The sequence below is a fragment of the Nelusetta ayraudi genome, unplaced genomic scaffold (assembly GCF_046127955.1).
Source record: "Nelusetta ayraudi isolate G7.1 ecotype Tasmania unplaced genomic scaffold, CSIRO-AGI_Nayr_v1 ptg000019l, whole genome shotgun sequence".
NCBI lineage: Eukaryota > Metazoa > Chordata > Actinopteri > Tetraodontiformes > Monacanthidae > Nelusetta > Nelusetta ayraudi.
In genome coordinates this window covers 1,979,523-1,999,626 of record NW_027466069.1, presented here as the reverse complement: position 1 = coordinate 1,999,626, position 20,104 = coordinate 1,979,523, and the positions used below count along the sequence as shown (strand labels likewise).

At 42.9% G+C, this 20,104-nt stretch overlaps 3 protein-coding genes across 8 annotated transcripts; all 3 read left to right on the top strand.

Moving 5' to 3' along the window:
* Positions 1-619: 619 nt before the first annotated feature.
* Positions 620-8,753, top strand: sgk2a (serum/glucocorticoid regulated kinase 2a). 3 transcript variants are annotated; one of them, XM_076026202.1, is made up of 13 exons: positions 620-789; positions 2,242-2,308; positions 2,643-2,701; positions 3,037-3,094; positions 3,721-3,804; positions 4,383-4,514; positions 4,702-4,814; positions 4,902-4,938; positions 5,063-5,149; positions 5,295-5,390; positions 5,989-6,144; positions 6,500-6,589; positions 7,003-8,753. In XM_076026202.1, the coding sequence occupies exons 2-13, from the start codon at positions 2,264-2,266 to the stop codon at positions 7,156-7,158; spliced, it is 1,113 nt and encodes a 370-aa protein (XP_075882317.1). In that variant the 5' UTR covers positions 620-789; positions 2,242-2,263; the 3' UTR covers positions 7,159-8,753. The 3 variants fall into 3 exon arrangements, with proteins under 3 accessions (XP_075882317.1, XP_075882316.1, XP_075882315.1); XM_076026201.1 differs by having other exon boundaries at positions 2,640-2,701; XM_076026200.1 differs by having other exon boundaries at positions 2,637-2,701.
* Positions 8,754-10,329: 1,576 nt separating this feature from the next.
* On the top strand, positions 10,330-17,364 carry mybl2a (v-myb avian myeloblastosis viral oncogene homolog-like 2a). Of its 4 annotated transcripts, none has more exons than XM_076026196.1 (12): positions 10,330-10,597; positions 11,571-11,661; positions 11,861-11,932; positions 12,024-12,116; positions 12,231-12,451; positions 12,633-12,753; positions 12,871-12,924; positions 13,576-13,826; positions 13,939-14,641; positions 15,277-15,519; positions 15,694-15,894; positions 16,039-17,364. In XM_076026196.1, exons 1-12 carry the CDS (start codon positions 10,587-10,589, stop codon positions 16,627-16,629), a joined length of 2,652 nt encoding a protein of 883 aa, XP_075882311.1. In that variant the 5' UTR covers positions 10,330-10,586; the 3' UTR covers positions 16,630-17,364. The 4 variants fall into 4 exon arrangements, with proteins under 4 accessions (XP_075882311.1, XP_075882314.1, XP_075882313.1 ...); XM_076026199.1 differs by lacking the exon at positions 10,330-10,597 and adding an exon at positions 10,732-10,788; XM_076026198.1 differs by lacking the exon at positions 10,330-10,597 and adding an exon at positions 10,848-11,038.
* A 294-nt stretch (positions 17,365-17,658) lies between these two features.
* Positions 17,659-20,043, top strand: nsun5 (NOP2/Sun RNA methyltransferase 5). Its single transcript, XM_076026193.1, has 4 exons — positions 17,659-18,774; positions 19,065-19,275; positions 19,390-19,560; positions 19,740-20,043. Exons 1-4 carry the CDS (start codon positions 17,850-17,852, stop codon positions 19,945-19,947), a joined length of 1,515 nt encoding a protein of 504 aa, XP_075882308.1. The 5' UTR covers positions 17,659-17,849; the 3' UTR covers positions 19,948-20,043.
* The last annotated feature ends 61 nt before the right edge of the window (positions 20,044-20,104 follow it).

Sequence of the window (20,104 nt, the reverse complement as noted above, 5' to 3'; positions counted from 1 at the left end):
TTTGTTGGAAGTTTAAATTCTATGACTGGGCCCAAATATCTGCTTAAAAAATATTAATTTGAAATCTAACATGAACTTTAATTCATCTTTAAAAATTAAAGAGGTCTATTATTTTTCTCGTGTACTCATCCACATGGGCCGTGGAATTGCTGGGTCACATGTCTTGGAAGATTTTAAAATACGTCAAACTGTGAAGTGATGTAGACAATATATATATGTGTGTGTATATATATGTATGTATATATATATATATATATATATATATATATATGTATATATATATATATATATATGTATATATATATATATATATATATATATATATATATATATATATATATATATATATATATATATATATATATATACATATATATATATATCCCATTCAAAATAATGGTAAAAGACAAAACTTTGTGTTTTCCTCCAGCAGCCCACTTCCTGTTTGTAAGTCGTGAAAACCACATGGTTCATTAGGAAACGAAGAACTGTGAGTCTGTGTGTGTGTCTCTCTCCCTCTCTCTGTCTCTCTCTCTCTACCACACACACACACACACACATCCAGTGAAAGGCACACCTCGTTTTGAACCTTTTTAACTTCTCATCAATGATTCACTCTTGACTTTCCTTGTGCCGATGAATCACACTGACCTGAGGTCAGCTTCGGCGGAGGAACATCGGCAGCTCTTGCACCTCCCTGCTTGTGTGTGTGTGGGTGTTTTGTCCCGCTGCTCACCAGTGCGCAGCCTGCCCAGCCTGCACACTGAGCTCCGGAACGTCTGCATGCAGGTGAGTTGAGTTCACCGCGACTCTGAGCTCCAGCTTTTTATTCATCCTCTCTGTTTGGCAATGAGAACTTGTGAGGCTGCCTGTTAGATTTTTGGCTGTTTGTTTTGATAGATTAGCAGTGCTTCATGTTTATTATTTAAACAGCTAATTATTACTGAGGGATGTTGGCTTCTGGTATTAACCTGTGAGGTCTGAAAGTTTTGGCACTTGGTCTTTAAATTGAGTGTCAACATTTTTGCCTCTCGACTAAGTTGATAATCTCAGAAGACACTTCATGAGAAAGAAAAAATATTGGCTTTGAGTTTTGTTTTTTGTTTTTAAAAAGTGTGTGTGTCAGGAGCTGTCATGTTCCTATTACTGTGGCAATGCTGAGTCTTGTAGCGGCGCGGTTGGAAGTGTCTATTCTGGAACACAGAGCTGCTGTTTGACACTTTTTGCCAGAGGGAGAGAGTTTCTCTTCACATGACTTCAGAAGAAGTGTGACCATTTTTAAATGCGCATCGGGCGTGTGTGCTCGGGGTTAATCAGTCATAGTCCTTTAATGTTACGTCAGGTTTTAAATAACTTGATGACTTTTTCAGCAGGCGGATTGTTTTTTTTCCACCCTTGTGAGTTTGGATTTTAAATAAAAAGCTGAAGCTTTTTAAACGTTAAATGTGGGCAGATCACATCAGTTCATGTTTTTTCTTCAATCCGGCAACTTGAAATGCTGACATTTGTTGTGTTTGTCTTGTATGAATCTAGACACAGTATTTCAGGCATTTTTAGTAACAGGGAGTTTTCAACAAGAGACTGCAGGAAAGTGGAGGTGAAAAACTTCTCCAGTATTAACATTAGAATGGTTGGTTCATGTGATGGAAAAATGTCTCTAGTTCTTGTAATGGGAAAGTTTCCATATTTTCACATTTTCGCTTGTTAGAGTTGATTATTTCAGGACGAAACCTGGACAAAATTGATTGACATGAATGTGCATTGACAGTAGCATCACCCCTGAGGACGGAACACATTGATTTGACTTTGCCACTTTCTGCTGACATTATATTTACTAATAGTGGAAACAGGCCTGGAGACATCCAATCAAACGTGAGACCTTGGTCATCACCTATCTGACACATGAGAATGAAACACAAAAATATTGACTCTGTAAACATGTTCACTGATACAGTAGCACATAATCTAATAACACACACACACACACACACACACACGCAATGTTCCTCCATCGTGTTTCTGTTGTTCCAACATTCTTGGCGATGAAACCAGAACTTCCCGCCTGTCCAGCCAGATCTCTCTCTCTCTCTCTCTCTCTCACACTCTCTCTCTCTCTCTCTCTCTCTCTCCCTCTCTCTCACACACATACACATAGACACAGTCACTGAAATGATATGAGGGTCTGGTTTGAATCCCGTATGGCTGCTGTCCCTTCACTCCTCCCCTCGTCTCCTCTCCCAGAAACATCAACCGCTGATGCTGGATGAGCGGTGCAGTGGAATGGACAATGGCCATGGCAAACTCTAATGTGAGTGCTTTTACACTTTCCTCCTTCAATAACGTTGAGGTGTCTTTCTTTACTTGAATTTCACCGAGGGGCTGATCCTGTCTTCTGTCTGCTGCAGTTCTCAGGGGGGATTCTGTCATTGGTCTTATCACAAGTGTGGCCGAGCGTTCAGAATGAGTCTTAGCTAATGTGATTTCATGTCATGTGACGCAAGCATAGTGAACATGTAAACATGTAAGCGTAGGATTGGTTCTTTTTGCTGGGAATGACCTCTTGTTTAGAATCAGGCAAAGAAATGTTGGTCGTGGACGGCGAGTTTAGTTCTCTAAAGTGTTTCTCTGTCCTGCAGCAGCAGAGGTCACAGACGTCCAAAGCTCACGATGATGTCAACCTGGGACCATCGGCGAACCCAAAGTCAGTAGCATCTCCGTCTCCTCCAGTCTAGAGCTGAGATCAAGTGATCTCATTCGCTGGCACAGAAATGCATATTTATGTTTTCAGTTGGATGAGGTCACTGCAAATAGTTATAACTGTTGTGTGACTGTTGTGCGTTATACAGCGATTAACGTTAACAATGTTTTGCAATTTGATTTCTTACCATCAGCTGAATGTTGCACATGGGTCTTTAAAATTGCCATTTTCGGCAACGGCAGAACATGATTACATTCAATGAGACGATATGAAGAAGCTGGAGAGTCACCTAGTGATTCCAAAGTAATTCATTTGTTTAAATTTTTTTCCTGTTTTAGTGCCCAGCCCACTGACTTTGACTTCTTGGCCGTCATTGGCAAGGGGACTTTTGGAAAGGTAAAATAAAAAAAAATAAAAAAATGTATATATCTCCTTTGCCTTCCAATCTGTCCGACTGTGAACTCACGTTTCCCTGTGGTGAACCACTGAGGTCAGGTTGTGACTAACAGGGACCCGTCTGTCATAGTCCTTTATATTTTGCCGGGACTTTTAACCCCACACGACCTCTAGAGAGACGGCAGACGGGTTGACTGGGAGTGTGCCTGCTGGCTGATGTCTGATCAAAATGTCCCGACTGCCTCATGAATCATTAACTATCAGAACACCGAGGACTGTTAAGGTTAACTGTTGTGTCAGTCAGTCAACAGAGAGGAAAATACCACATCAAGTATCAATGTCATATCAAAAACAACTTTTTTCAAGTCTCCCTCAAGTGATTTTCCTCTTTTGTCTGCATTTCCACAGTAGGCACTCTGCAGCATGATGACACATCTCCTTTTGTATCATCACGCTTCTCAGATTTCATTGTATCATCTGTTTCCACAGCTCACTTCTCTGTGTTGTCTGCTGTTCCCAGAGGGTTTTTTTTTTTTTTTTTTGGCATGTAGCGTCTCGAGGTGCGCCGATAGTGGCGCAACACCGTGTTTACCAAACAGGCGGCTAACAAACAAACCTTCATGCAGGTCCTGCTCGCCAAGCACAAGGCGGACAACAAGTTCTACGCCGTCAAAGTGCTGCAGAAGAAAGTCATCCTGAAGAAAAAAGAGGTGAACTTTTGCTTCCAGTTATGACCTAAACCTGTCTGAGAAATTTTGACACATCCACAGAAATCTGCTGTTCCCGCCTTGAGCGAATATCTGCGTGGAACGTGTGTATCTCCCAGTGTTATTAGTAAACATAGTTTTTTTTTTTGGCTCAGCAAAAGAGTCCCTATCTTATCTAATCTGCTCCGTGTTCTGGACAAAGGACAAGTTTTATGGCATCCACAAAATAAACGAGGCCATCTCTGCTGGAGAGCGTATCTGATCAAACTCACACTATCCCTCTTTTATGTAATGTTTGATTGTTGTGTTTGTTTCCTTTGAGTGTTTATGTAACAGAAATTCAAATTGATCTCATGCATTTTCCCGAAGTCAACAAAAAAAACAAACCTAAATGACAAATTAGAGCGTGTTGAAATCACTTACTTACTCATTTAATAATAATCAAAAAAGATATATAGGTCTTGCTCTGACATTTCTCTTGAAATGTAACTTTCCACATTGCTATCACAACTTTATTGTACCAATTTATTTATTATTGCCTCACACTTCCTCATTGTCTAACTATGTTTTTTCGCCTTCAGCAAAAGAACATAATGGCAGAGAGAAACGTGCTGCTGAAGAGTCTGGAGCATCCATTTCTGGTTCGGCTTCACTACTCCTTCCAGACCCCAGAGAAACTTTACTTCGTCCTGGACTACGTGAATGGTGGAGAGGTGTGTGTGTGTGTGTGTGTGTGTGTGTGTGTGAAAGCGTGAAAGTGGAAAAGTAAACATACATTTCATATGTATTATTCACAATAATGATTAAGTAATACGTTTCCATTTTGAACACAGCAGGTTGAGTCGTCTTAATTTAATCCTCCATCCAATAAAATTATCGTAAATTCTCATATGGTTGCAGTTGTTCTTCCACCTGCAAAGAGAGAGGTGCTTCCCGGAGCCCAGAGCCAGGTTCTACGCTGCCGAGGTGGCCAGCGCTATCGGCTACCTTCACTCCCTCAACATCGTTTATAGGTCAGGATGACACGGAGCTCATTCACAGAAACAATGACTTCTAATGCAGAATCTTTCAAGTGGTAATATTTGGGTGTTTCTTCTCAGGGATTTGAAGCCAGAGAATATTCTTCTCGATTCTCAGGTTAGTCTGAAAATTTATCCCACCTGTGTTTTTGTTGTTTTTTTTAATTGATTTTTTACAGATGTAATTATTTTAGTAGCGTGACTAAAATGTTAAAAACAAGTTCTTGCTTGTGATTCTTCAGGGGCATGTGGTGCTGACAGACTTTGGTCTGTGCAAAGAAGGTGTGGAGCCAGAAGGAACAACCTCAACTTTCTGCGGGACTCCAGAAGTGAGTGTGAATATGTGTAAAAAAAAATATATATATATATATATATATATAAAGGCGCTCATCACAAAGGAAGAAACAAATAACGCCTGATGAGTTTTACGAACATGGCCAGTTAAGATTCTACCTTCTCTTCCGTCCCCCGCAGTACCTGGCACCAGAGGTTCTTCGCAAAGAGCCGTACGACAGGACAGTCGACTGGTGGTGTCTCGGGGCGGTGCTCTACGAGATGATCTTCAGCCTGGTACGTCTGTCCGACAGCAGATGACTCGCTTCTTATCCCTCTTTTTCAATCAAGGGTATTATGATTAGTCTCTTGAGATTTCGGTCAGGTCGGTTCCTGGAAAGTGGAAAGCAAGTACCATACATTTATTTTAAAAAGTGACAGAAAGGATTTATTCGAACTTAGTGCAGATAAAGAAATATATCAATATCTTTTTTTCTCTGAAGTGTCAGCATTGGACAGTGTTTTGAACTGAAATCCCCTCAAATTGGATTTTCATTGGATCGACTTAGTGCTGAGTTGAAATTTAAATTAACTTTCTTGTTTGGTATTTTCTAATATTTCCAATGTTATTCATCTGCAGAAATGCACAGTCCTTCTTTCCAGCTTCTTTTTTAAATAACAGCCTTAATATGTGGCTATCACACTCACAAATCACATGTAACTCATGCAGCCCTACTTTAAAAGATGTGAATCTCCTTTTAGCATTTCCAGACAATGCTTCATTATATTAAATTACCTTGGGGTTAAAACATTGTATGCTCATCTGTCAGTAATTTAGAGCCAATACAGAGATGTAGAGACAAAGTTGACGCTGATGTTTGTTCCTGCCCTGCAGCCTCCTTTCTACAGCCGAGATGTTGGTGAAATGTACGATGGGATCCTCCACAAGCCCCTGCCGCTTCCCGCGGGCAAGTCTGCGGCCGTCAACTCACTTCTAGTGGGTCTTCTGCAGAAGGACCAGCAAAGGCGCCTTGGGGCCATCGCAGACTTTGTGAGTGGGGCTTTTATTAAAACACAGTGCAAGAAGATCAGATGATTCCCAGACACGAAATGAGCCCAGTCTGAGACACAGGAGGTTGTTTTAAAGTGCCGTTATATGAACTGTTGTCACAGAGAGCCTTTGCGCTCTGGGAAGAAAACTTGCCTCCTGACTATGGTTGGAAATCTGCAAGCTATTGTCATACAGTTAAAAAAAAATAGACAAAAGCAAAAAGATGTGTATTGGTATCTTCTTGGATTCTCTCTAGTCTGTGTCTCCACTTTCTTCTCGGAATGTAATGTTAGTAATGTGTTAGCATCATTTGTGTTTTGTATACACATGTGATCTGCTGCCCTTTGTTTTGCAGTTAGAAATAAAGAACCACGCCTTCTTCTCTCCGATCAACTGGGATGACCTCAACCACAAAAGGATCACTCCCCCGTTCAACCCTAACGTGGTGAGTCTGAACACAAAGTCCTCAGTCTCAGTCTCAGTCTCAGATGCCAAATATGAAGCAAAGACACGTGATAATGTTCTCCTCGTGGCAAATTTCGTTACTTTACGTCTTTCGCTTGCTCACCCTTTAAGAAAATATCAATCATACAGTTCAATTTAGGAAATCAGACCCTTGTGATTGTCACAGGGGTTGTGGATACCTGGCCCAGATCAAACAGAAAGCGAATGATGTTCTTTTCTGGAGATATGTTTGGCAAGGCATCTTTGAGTATGCGACTCCCAAGGCCTCTCAGATACCCCTCCTCTGCAAAACAAAGCCAAGTGCCTGTGTTATTTTCAAAGCCTCAGTCATTTTTCATATTTTCCTAAACCCCTATGATCCTCTCAGTGAAATAAGTTGCCTCGTTTTCACAGAGGGGCCCTGCTGACACTCAGCACATTGATCCAGAGTTCACCAGGGAAATGGTCCCAAACTCAGTGAGCCGTACGCCGGAGTTCTACGCTGGCACCAGCTCCAACAACGCCTTCAACGGCTTCTCCTACGTAGGCAATGAGGACAGCTTCCTGTAAGGAACTGGAGTTGAACAGGTTGATGACGCTTCTTCTGTGTTATGAGCCCCTGAAAAACTCCTCCTGCGCCGCTATAGGAGTACTTCATGGCACCTATGTCTTCACAACGATATCCTAAGGAAATACTTCCTGTTACGGAGACACTTATGGTTATAATATGTAAATATTTCATCCTTAAGGTCTGCACTGAGATAGCAAGGATCAACTTTTACCGTGGGACCAAATGTAAAGAGCCTGTCTCGTTAAAATGTGGTGGAAATTTAAATTTAAATTTAATTTAAATTTAACTTATTCTCACACTCATGAAGGAATGACTGGATTTTTTATATGAGCACAATGTATGTGTTAATGCAAACCAGACACAGAAAGGAAGAACATGCGCGAGACAAAGGTGAACATTATGTGGCCTCAGAACGTAGAATGAATGAGTGAATGAAAAAAAAAAAAAAAAAAAAAAAAACGTAGAATGGGCGACTGCACGTTTTCCCTCGGTTCAAGTTTTTTGGAAGTGTGTATGTTAGGTTTTGTTTTGTTTTTAATATACAGATGAAACAGAAATGTGTGTTATGTATTTTCATTTTTATATTATACACACACATTTTGCACCTCCTTTAAAACAGAATCAGTGGACTCACTTTACTGTTGACCATCATATCAAAATGTCACTAAGAATGTAAATTCAATACTATGGCAACATGACTAATTTGCTCTGCAATATATCAAATAATTATACATGATTGGTTTTTTTTGTTTTTTTTACAACCGTTCCTGGGGGTCAGAAATGAACATTTATCATATTTACATTAAGAGAAAGTTTAGTTTGTTATATATATAAAAATACAGTATGTAACGTCTGTAAATATGGAGTTGCAGCTCTGCTGCAGGATGCCGTCTGTTATGTGACTGACTTGTTGCTAGGAGGTGCATGTGTGTTTTGGAAATGAAGTTGATGATTAATGATCCTTGGCAGCGACGGGTTTATTATCTCATGTATTAGTTTGTACTTTTGACATTGTTGAACTGATCTCATATCAAAGTAAATATCTGATCAACTGTTATTGCAGTTATTATTTATACCTCATGGACAAAATCCTGTTAAAGTTCCAAACACTTGGTATATTGTATTTTGCGCTTTCTGTTTCAAAAAATGTACAAATGTGCAATATAAGTATATGTGAAAAATTACTATTCAATACAGACCAGCTTCCTAAACCTTCAAATCACTCTTGGAAAATCACTCATGGCTGCTCTCTCCTGTCTTTTGTGAATTTATTTTTTGAGAGTGTGACCCTTCGCGCCAAAGCCTTTTTTCTCGGACTGATCCTGTAAAAAGAGAGACTGATGTGAGAGGCTGTCTTGTCACGGCGCCAGCAGCGGGAAGACGGCCTGTGCGTGTGTAGGCATGTGTGCGTGCGTGCAAGTGTATATGGGTGTATATGTGTGTGTACATTGAAAACTAATCGATCAAACAGCTGTCAAAACATTTACATGTTCTTTTGAACGAGCCATTAAACATGTGTGCATAACAGAGATGTATGTTTTTTGTAAAGATGTATATTATAAGGAATGCAATAAAAGGTTCTGACTGACCTTCAGATAGACCCTGATAGACCTCAGTTCCCCTTTAGTCAGTAAAATGCATTTTATATAGCAACAGCAACAATGAAACTTGGATGTGAGTGATAAAACATAGCAAAATACAATACAAGCAATGTTTATAAAAAATAGCAAAGATATAAACATGTTGGATCTCCGTAAACCATTAGCGTTTATGAACCTTTCGAGCACTGCAGGATTTTAATCCATGACGGCGTAGGGTATTACTGATAGTAACCTTTGCTACTGTGGTCCCAGCTCTCTTCAGGTCATTGACTAGTTCACCCCGTGTAGTCCTGGGCTGTTTCCTCACCGTTCTCAAGATTATTTGTACCCCACGGGGTGAGATCTTGCGTGGAGCCCCAGGTCCAAGGAGATTGTCAGTGATCTTGTATTTATTCAAGTTTCAAATAATTGCTCCAACAGTTGATCTCTTCTCACCAAGCTGCTTGCGTATTGTACATGAGCTCATCCCAGTCTTGTGCAGGTGTACAATCTTGTCCGTGGTGTCCTTAGACAGCTCTTTGGTCTCTTTGGTCTTGGCCATGGTGGAGAGGTTGACTGTTTAAGGGTAGTGGACAGGTGTCTTTTATACAGACAATGATTTCAAACAGGTGCCATTAATACAGGTAACGATAGACTTTCTGGATTATTTTTTTTACATTCTGTTTCTCACAGTTGAAGGGTAGCTATGATGAACATTACATTATACATTATCAGAGGTACTGTAAATAATTGGGACATTAGGAGGACATTAAGTGGGACCACCTGTTTGTTTGTGTGTATCACTTAACTGTATTCGCCAATGTTTGCTGACAACAGAACATAGTGGAATTACAGTCTGAATCCCAAAACAGACAGGGAGACGCTGGACAGGTGATTGTTTCGGAACTCAGCACTTTACACTGTGTGCGGATGGGCAAGTGAGCACGGAACTCCCTTTGCCCTCTTTCCTTAAACAAACATATTTACAACACTGACTACACCTTCTGATACAACAGCATTGAATGCAATTATTATCACAAAACAACGATTAATATTTATTTCAAATTGCCATATACTTATATAATATTGGTGTTATAGTGTACACATTGATTATGTAACGATTTGAGAACACTGATTTTGTCATTTTCTTTCAAAACTGAAACTGCTCTGCCACTTTGTTGAGATGATGTCTATTTTTATTTTATTTTTTAATTTGTATTTTATGTATTTGATTTCAAAAAACGTTGCATGCAAACATAACGTCGGAAAAATAACAGATAATCATGAATATCCTGAAATGAACAGATTGGAACACAACTGCTAGCTTAGCCTAGCATACCTGGTGAAACCAAGTTTGTTATAGAGAAAAGGGTTACGGTTTACAAGTGCCAAGCTCGGTGGTCTTCCCACAGATATAATATTATGACGCTTAAAATGCCAAAATGTATATAATTTTGTTTTGGGAACATCTTTAAAAAAAAAAAAAAACACTGTGAATGTAACGATGTGACTGTTACAGCACTGGGACCAACTGTTGGCGTGACACCGCCGTTAGCTTCAGATAGTTGTGGTAGCATTTAGCTTCTAGGGACTGTGTGCTGCAGCCTCTGGTTGTGTGGCAGTGGTGTTCTTGAACACAGCCCTGAAACTCAACTCCAGGCTAAATTTCAGGGGAAATACTCTGTAATACATCTGTGTACATCACAAGGGCATTTATGTATGGCGCGGTTTAGTCCAAAGAAAGTTCTATGCTTTCCCCCTCGATCAAATAGTTTGTTTGATTGACCATTTATTTTGAGTGTTAGCAGGGGGAAGCTAACCGGTGTCTGCTGGAAAACAGAGGAGAGATGTCGCGCGGGTAAGAGAAGGAAGCAGAGCTCACGTTGTGTGGACGCGAGCTCAACGTGTTTCTCTGTCTGCACTCAAATCTGAGACAGTTCGGACGTTAAACAAAATCTGATGTCATAGTCGCGGTCTTCTTCATAAATGAAGTTGTTTCGCTTTGTTGAATATACAACAAAAAGAGCACGATGCCGATGTACAAAAACGGTACCTACTTACATTTAAATGTTGTTGTGTTAATTGACCAGCTTTACTTATTTTTTGACACAACCAAACACATTTTAAAGTGACCGCTTATGCTACGACGATTGTTGACGTCCGTAAAAATATTTACAGTGCTTGCGCGCTTGTGCCGCTAGAGGCGTGTTACTTCTACAACTGAAAGTCAAACGTTTCTCCAGCGTGTTCACGAGGGCAGCTAATCTAATTTACAAGTTTCATGCAGCATAGAAGTTGTGTAAGTTTGCGACTACGCCCGTGTTCTTGAATCGTCGTCGCTATAATTTTATCAGTAATTTTGGCGTGCTATCTTCGCCAATTTTCCACGAAAGTTTGCGTCAGTAAGATACAACTTGAAATATTTTTCTGTCTACACTAGCTAGCTAATGCTAGCAACTTGCCACGGCTTTTCTGTGGGTCAAAAGACTAAGGTGTTGTTGTTGCTATTGTTGTATTATTGTGCAACTCTGGTTTGTGAAGCTACAGAACTGGGCACGAATAGACGTTTTACGTGAAGTAAGAAGCTGTGTTAGTAACGAATTAAAAAATAATAATAATAAAAATCGCTTTTATGTCATGTAAAGTAGCTCACTCACCCTTTTCCTTGAAAGCATAATTCAATGAGCCCATATATAGTTTCCCAATAATTACGTCAAACGCTGTTAATGTTAGTTTCAGTATGCAGAGATTTGTAGATCTCGATAATTAACATGGAAGAAAAAAAGTGTTTTATTTTTAATTTAATTAATTGGATTTCGGTTCATGTGCAGAATGGAAGGAAAACGTGATTGTCATGCGTCCGACTCCAGTAAAGCAGGAAAGACTGATGACGATTGTGCCGTCAAGTGGACCGTTGAAGAGGCGAGTAAAGAGAACGAACTGCTTTCTCTCTAAAACATTTTTTTTTTTAAAATTAATAATACATATTGCTTAATTAAAATTCAGACATTTCATAATTTCTAATAGATTAATTAAGAGATTAAAGAGTGTTGACCTTTTTCTTGGTTATGTTATTCATCAATGTGCTTGAATGCTAAAGCTGATCTGTTTCTCTGTGAAGGACGATAATCTCAAAATCCTGATTGGCAACTTTGGAAGATCAAACTGGAAAACGATTGCATTTTTCATGCCTGTAAGTACTCAACTTTGGAAAGAAAAAAAAAGTATGACTGTGTGTGCTTGAGCGGTAAATGAATGTCGATATCTATATCTATATGTAAAAGGGACGAACGGACGTCCAATGCAAACATCGCTGGCAAAAACACGTGGATCCTGATTTGGTACAAAGTGCGTGGACCAAAGATGAGGATGACGAGGTTGTTTTTTTTTTTTAACTGCTTAATCCAACAGTTTATTAAAAAAAAAAAAGAAGAAAAAAATCACTTTTAAGTGTGTAATTTTGTGCTGAGCAATATGTTTCCTCCTGGCAGATGATTGATCTTGTGAACAAATACGGAGCAAGAAACTGGCCTTTTATTGCTAGACACCTGAAAGGGCGGACGACAAAACAGTGTCGCGAGCACTGGCAGAACGACCTTGATCCAGTGGTGAGAAAGAGTGGCTGGAGCACTGAAGAAGACATCATCCTCTACAAAGCTCATTCCATCTTAGGGAACCGGTGGGCTGAGATTGCCAAAATGCTGCCTGGAAGGTAGGCCAGCTGTCAGTAAAGGGGTGTGTGTGTGTGTGTGTGTGTGTGTGTGTGTGTGTGTGTGTGTGTGTGTGTGTGTGTGTGTGTGTGTGTGTGTGTGTAACGAAGCAGAACTGTTTAAATGAGGGATGAATCTTCATCACTGAGCCTTCAGTGTTTGTCTCATACGTTTTTCCTCTAGGACGGACAACTCTGTGAAAAACCGCTGGATTTCCACCATCAGTCGCAGTGCTGAGCTGGGCTCGTTCAAAGACCAAGCCGACTGCGTCTCTGTTGACATTCAGCAGTTTGTGGAAGGAGAGGTACAGTGCTCATGACATAACGACCGCCACTGTCTGAAATCTTTCTCTCCTTGTTCATTTCCGACTGTCATATGCAGCAAAACACGTGAGCACTTTTGACCGTTTCTTGTGTCATAGCTGAACTTCAAGTGCGACGTGGTGTTGGACACTGAACCAGTCGTTTCTAAAGTGGTGAGTTTTTCCTTTGCTCCCAAACCTTTTTATGCCCCGGAGGAACATTTTTCAAACCACAACCAAATTCGTTGTAGCCGCCCGTTGCAGTGACAATAAAGGATATTCGATTTGAATTTCATTGTCCTGTGTGACTTTTAAGCAGCTCCGAGATTATATAAATATTTTGTTTCTTTTCATGATGTGGCCAACAAATTAAGCTGACGTAAGGCTGCTTTATACCAGGACAGCTTTCTTTTGTTCTGAAGCAGCAGACTTATTATAAACCAATTGGCACTTTCAGCTGCACCAAACACAGTCCAGTTGCCATAACTTCACCTTGTGTTCAGCATTATCATCATCATCATCATTATTATAGTCAGCTCAAAGTCGGCCACACATATAGCTAGTGAAATGTGTACATTCATAAAGACTAAACACAGAAAAATAAGAAAGTAATACTTGATGGTATGAGAGCCTGTTGTCCGTTCTGTCTGATCTGTTTTTGGCTGTTGTCAGGCAGCACTTATCAAGGCTTTGTTCCCATTGGTGCGCAACTCTTGTGCTCACATGTGTCCAAACGACCCAAGCCAAATTGGCAACGCCCCCTCGTTCAGAACTCCAAGCAGGTGCATGCGCTTCCTCAATCACACTGCTGTTGCTCCCCTCCAGGCCACGGGCGAGAGACCACAAGTGCAACTTCCAATGGTGAAAAGCAAGACGAGCGTCCAACCAGCACGGATGTCACCGCTCTGCACCGAGTCGTCCTCTGCCAGCCCGTCTTTGCCCTCCACTTTGAGTTCCAGCCCCACCTCCACCTCCACCTCCAGCTCCAGCGCCACACCAGTAACTCCGGTGGCGGACCAGAAGAAGTTTGCCAACGCAGCACTGAGGTTGATCGCTGAAGACATGCTACCGCTGAGGTCCTTTGCAATGCAAAACTGTTGAAATAACCCTGATGGATAATTTAGCACACTTCCAAACCCTCACTACATGTGTATGTGTGCCTTCTTTTTTGCCCCACCACCCCCACAGTTTTGTTGAAGGTGTCGGCTTCAGGTCATTCATGAATACCATCAGCCCGGCGTACAACAAGCTGTCTCAGCGCTCTCTGGGGCTGCACCTCTACGAGGAGGTGGAGAGAAACATCAAACCGCAGCTCATCCGCGATATGAAGACCTCCCTGCTCAGCACCGCGGATGGGAAGAAGGTCGTCCACATCACCTTGGACCTCTGGGCAGGCAATCAGCGCAGTCTGGTGGAGGATCCCATCGTCGTGGTGCAGCTTCATTTTATCAACGAAGCCTGGCAGCTCCGCCGTCCGATCGTGGCCTTCCGGCAGCTCAGCCCCAAAAACCTCAGCGCAGGCGTGGCCGGCGAGCTGGAGGCGGTGCTTCTGGGCTACGGCATATACCCGAAAAGCATCGGCTACGTCCTCGCCAACCAGGCCAAGGACATCCTGGCCGGACACAGCTTGTTCTGCGACTACAAAATCATGTGCGCTTCCACCAGAGGGGAGGTGGTGGGAGATGAGTTTGTTGATTTCTTGACGGACCAGATGTCGGGATCGCAGTGTCCGTTTTCACAGTTGCAGATTGGCACCAGGACCCACTGTGTGACCAACATGCTGCAGTTGGTAATTAAGGAGGCCCTGAAGAACTCGAGGCTTGTTGAGAACCTCCTCAAGCAGGTTTACAACGTTTTGATATTCTTTCGGAACAGCGACTACTGGAGCAAGGTAGGACACAATAAGTACACAACCAAGCTTATATGTTTTAAACAACCTGCTTATTTTTAAGCTCTCATTGATATATCTTTGTCTGTAGTAATATTTTGATAAACATAACTGCTAACTGCAAGGCAGCTGGTTTGCAAACGTCCATCTTGAGAACATCCAACTGACAACTCTTTCAGTCACTTTCCTTTACCGTTAAAGAGATGTCCGGTATGAAAGTGACTCTTCTAAGATGAGAACAGGAAAGAAATGTCAGTCCAGATTCGAAACATTGGCAGCTGCTAAGATTAACGTGGTTGACACCGAAGCCACAGTTTGATCAGAACTGGAGAACTGCTTCCTGTACACAGCTTGTTTTCTCTCTCTCCCCCTGATTGTCTGTGGCAAATGTTATGTTCAACATCACAGTACATGCTAGTGTTAACACACAGCTAATGTTGCCTCCTGCCTGCACCAGTATGACGATTCAAGCTTGACTTCAGTTAAAAAAAAACAGTAACAAATCACAGTGATCTACTTGACTGACAGAAGCTTCGTCCCCTTCAAGCGTTGCCAAACGTTTACTATTACTTTCCAAAGTCCAGAATAACACAGAGTTTGGATGATTTTTACAGAACGTTGTGTTTTGCGGTTGTTAGGTTCTGCAGAAGGAGTCCAACGTGTCCCTGAGCCCTTCCCACGCTAACTGTCGCTGGAACTCCATGTTGGTCTCTTTGCGGCGTATGGTGCACGAGTCCGCCTGGAGCGCCATCATGACCGTCCTCGCACAGGCGCGCATCGAGGCCAGTGACGCAGCTAGCACCCCTCCTCTGATCATGGTCAAGAGGGAGCAAATTATTGACATTCTGGGACACCTGGAGCCCTTTGGAGAGGCCCTGCAGGTAAGAGGGTCTCCTGGCGTGGTTTCACGTCTTCAGCATTTGTTTGTAAGATCTATCAAGACCTCCGCTGAGATGAGAGAACCTCTCTGCCGGCCTGTCTGTGCTTTTATTCTACGTAAACATCATTACATTTTCACTTGAACTGTAAACAAACAAAGATTGTTTTAAAAACAGGTGCTACAGGGAAACGGTATCACTGTCTCCCATGTCATACCTTCCTTGGTTGGCCTTGATAAGGCGCTGGGGAAGCTCACCACCAACTACTCCCGCTTCAACGAGGCTCTTCGCAAAGGCCTCCGGTCAAACTTCCAGGACCTCGTTCATCAGAGGGACTTGATTCTTGCTGCTGTGCTCGATCCCAGGACTAAACTCCAGGTACAAACTGTAGCCGCTAGCGTCATCTGTAGCATCAAGACCCACACACGCACACAATCATCATTGCTGCTTGTCGTACTGTTACTTTTCTCCACCTCTGTTCAGAGTTAGAATATTCCCACTTTCATGAACGTTTCTCCTCAGCCTTTCTCCGATGTAGAATTGGAAGACCAGGACCAGATGGATTTTCTAAGACCTCCGTCAAAGCACGAGGCTCGTACCATCGCGGAGGATGTCCTCGGAAACATCGAAGTCCCGGCGTCGCTGCCTGTCAAGGAAAATGGAGTTGAGGCAGTGAAAAAAGAGAACGATAAAGAGGAAAGCCAAAGCAGGGCAGCGATGGAGGCATGTGATTGTGCCGCAGATGGAGGCAACCGTACTGAAGAGGGCGCGAATGAGCTCAAGCGCAAGTTGACAGTTGAATTAGCCGAGCCGCCCGCAAAGACTCCAAGAATATCTGAGCTTTCCGCCTATCTGTCAGAGCCACTGGTGGAAAACGGCTCCAGCTTGCTGTTCTGGAAATCTGCCGAGCGCTTCCCTGAGCTGCAGATGGCGGCCAAGAAGCTGCTGTCCGTCCCAGCCACGTCTGGGGGCTTCGACCGTCTCTGTCCGATGGCATCGTGTATCGTAAAGGCCAAGAGGAACCACCTGCCTACTCACACTGCAGAGAGACTGCTTCTGTACAAAAACCTATTGAAAACCAAGACTGTCAAGAAGTCCCTCACTAAAAGTTAATCGAAATGGTGACTTCTGGTTATTGTTGTGATCGGATTGCCTCCAACTGAGCATTGACTGTGATCCAAAGTTTGTGTAACTTAACATTCTGCTGTAAATGCCACGAGCTCCTCTGTATTCATGTCTACCTGCAGGGTTTGGAAACTTTCTGACTTGCATGGATCCAGTGACACATTTAATTTGTAAATAGGATATTGTGGAGTCAACAGTGAGAAGATGCATATTGGATTATTGCTCTGCCTTTCCACAGACATGCTGAATGTCTACTTTCATTCTGCACAAAATGCAAAAAATTAAAGTGATGGGAAATGAACTGTAGGTTTTTCTAATGTACCTTTTAGTATAACTTATTTTTTCATCAATTGTGCGTTAAGTGTGGATAAGCTGTTTGGGGTTGCCGGTCACTCTTGATCAGCAAAATAAGAGATTGTGCCTCTTTTTTTTCTTCCTAAAATCTTAATGGCCTTTTACAGTCTGTCTGGCTGTGTTTCTTGTTGCTGGTAATCTAATTTTACTTCTTTTGATTCAAAGAAGCCTTTGTGATTTATCTGTTGTCAGTTAAAGTCATGATCTCTATGCATCTTATTCTGAGATTAGGTCAACTAGCAGGCTACTCATCTTTATTGCTGCCTTTAGCCATTCACTTTTTTTGTTATGTGTCAACATCTATAAATATGAACACTTGCTGCAAGAAGATTGTACTTTCATTCAAAAATAAATATAATTCTCCTTTTGTATTGTGTTGTAACGTTTAAACTTGTGTTTCAAAGTTCATCACATAATAAAGAGAGACTAACACTTAAAAAGCATAAAACACAAATCTGACTAGTTTAGCGAGAACGAATCCAACGCAGATTTTTGTGGAACTACATTGTTGATCGTTTTTTGACAAAGATCAACTCAGATTTTACATTAAAATGTTTTTACGTAGTTTTCGAGATTAAATATATTAACGTCAATATTTGAGCCCTGAGCGTGACCCAGTGACTACGTCATCGGTGATTGGCTGGACGGGCCTCTACGTCAGCTAGTACTTCCGGGGTCACGTCCGCCTCTGCCATGTGCATGGTAGAGAAATAAACTTTTCGCTGCGGAGGGAAAGAAAGGTCTTCATATTCCGAAGAAGGGGAGCATGTCAGTCCTGCTGTCACGGATCTAACACCACAAGGTTTCTGATCAACGAGCTGGCTAGCCGTCGTTAGCCAAACAAGTGTTTTGCCATGGCTCTCTACGCGAAAGGGGCCGAGATCCTGGAGAAAGCCGACAGGAAGCAGGGCGCTCTTAAAACTCTGGTGTATGACAGCAAGTTTACGAAAATCAAGCAGCTGTTCGCCCTGGTTTCTGAGACCCAGAAGTACTCTTCGATCCTGGAGGAGATCATCGAGTCCACCAAGCTCCTCAAGCAGACCAAGCTGAAGATGCCGCTGGCCAAGGTGCTGGTCTACGATCTGCTGATGGGCCAGGGGCTCAAATGCGGCGGTTCCTGGAAGAACATGATGATGAAGCATCGCGTCAGACTCCAGGCGGCGCTGGCCCGCATGAAAGTGAAGCAGAAGGTCAGCAAGAACGAAGACCTTCTCCCAGAAAGCGTCCAGAAGATCAGCGCCGTGCAGCTCCCCAGATACGCGCGTGTCAATTTGCTGAAGACCACCGTGGAGGATGTTGTGGACTACCTGAAGAGGGACGGCTTATCCTACCTGGGAAGAGCCTTCAGGTTGGATGACTTGACCCTGAAGGAGAAAGAATTTGTGAGGGATATGCATCTGCCAGAGTTGCTGATCTTCTCCCCCAAAACTGCCTTCCACGACCACTTCCTGTACAAGGCTGGCCACATCATTCTGCAGGACAAAGCCAGCTGTCTGCCAGCGTTTGTTCTCAATCCTCCGCCAGGAAGCCACGTTGTCGACGCCTGCGCCGCTCCGGGCAACAAGTCCAGCCACCTGGCGGCCTTGATGAAGAACAAGGGCAAGCTGTTTGCTTTCGACTTGGATGCCAAGCGGCTGGCCACCATGGCGACTCTCCTGCTGCGGGCTGGGATCACCTGTCAGCAGCTGGCCAACCAGGACTTCCTCAAGGTGGACCCCGACAGCCCACAGTACAAAGATGTGGAGTACGTCCTGCTGGATCCTTCCTGCAGTGGATCAGGTCTGACAGTCGCATTGTTTTTGAAGCGATAACGTAATAGTCTATATTTACGGTCAGCGTTGCACAGAAACAAATCTGTTTGATAGGTTGCACACAGTCGCCCTACCAAATTTGCGCCACCCTCCAAATGCTTTCTACAAGACCTTTTCTAGATGGATGTGTGAGACAATTTTTCTTTTTTGCTGCAGATGTAGAAATTGGTAAACTAGTGCTTTTTTTGTTTTGTTTTCTACATATATGCAAGCTTGTATTTGAATATAATTTCTGTGTACTGTGTGTGTTCTGTTCAGGTATGGTGTGCATCCAGGACGACGCCTCTTCTGCCGACCAGGAAAAGGTCAAAGGGCGCCTGGCGTCCCTGTCCTCCTTCCAGCTGAAGTGTCTAAACCACGGCCTGAGGTTCCCCCGGTTGAAGCGCCTGGTCTACTCCACCTGCTCCATTCACAGCCAGGAGAACGAGGAGGTCATCGCAGCGTGTCTGCAGCAGAACCCCGGCTTTAGGTGGCTTCACGTTATAATCAAGAAGACGTAACAATGGCCCTTTGCGTCCTCCTCTTTAATCAATTGAATTCTGACCAAACTCTTTGCTGAATGCGCTTGCGTGCCGTCCTCCAGGTTGGTGCCTCTGCTTCCCCAGTGGCCAGAACGTGGCCAGGAGCCGCTCACTCAGTGCCTGCGCGCCAGCGTCGCAAAGACCCGCACGCACGGCTTCTTTGTGGCTCTGCTCGAAAGAAACGCTGGCGCTGAAAATAAACCGCAGGAGCCAAAGCCAGTTTTGCAAAAAAGGTATGTGTTGAGGTGTCATTTGAAGGTACAGCAAAGGTTTTATTTGTTTAGAATAATACAAGTTTATTTCAATCTCATTGTTTTATGACTTTGTAGTGATTTTAAAGCCCTTTGGCACAGCGCTCGTTTGCCGAAACAGGAAGAGGACGTTGATTTTTGCCTTGTGTCTTCTGTCCCAGCGTTGTAGAGGCTCCACGAACCAGCCCGTCCATCTGTGAGGAGAAACCTGCGGCCTCCGATGAGTCTGAGGCTTCGGAGGGAGAAGACACGCAGGCCCCCGCGGCAGAGGAGGCTGACAGTGCACCTGGAAAGAGAAAGAGAAAAAGGAAGCGGAAGAAGAACAAGAAGAAAAAGATGACAGAGGCATCGGTGGTTGATGACAAGTGATGGCAAAACTGTGGAGGAGTCTCAGAACTGAAGAATGTTCCTCTCATTTCTAACAGAGACAAGTGGTGGATAAAGAATAAAGATTATTTTTTATTTCATTATGTGCCCGGGTTTTTATTATTTACATTTTTGCGTTTTCTGTAAACGTTCGTGCCAA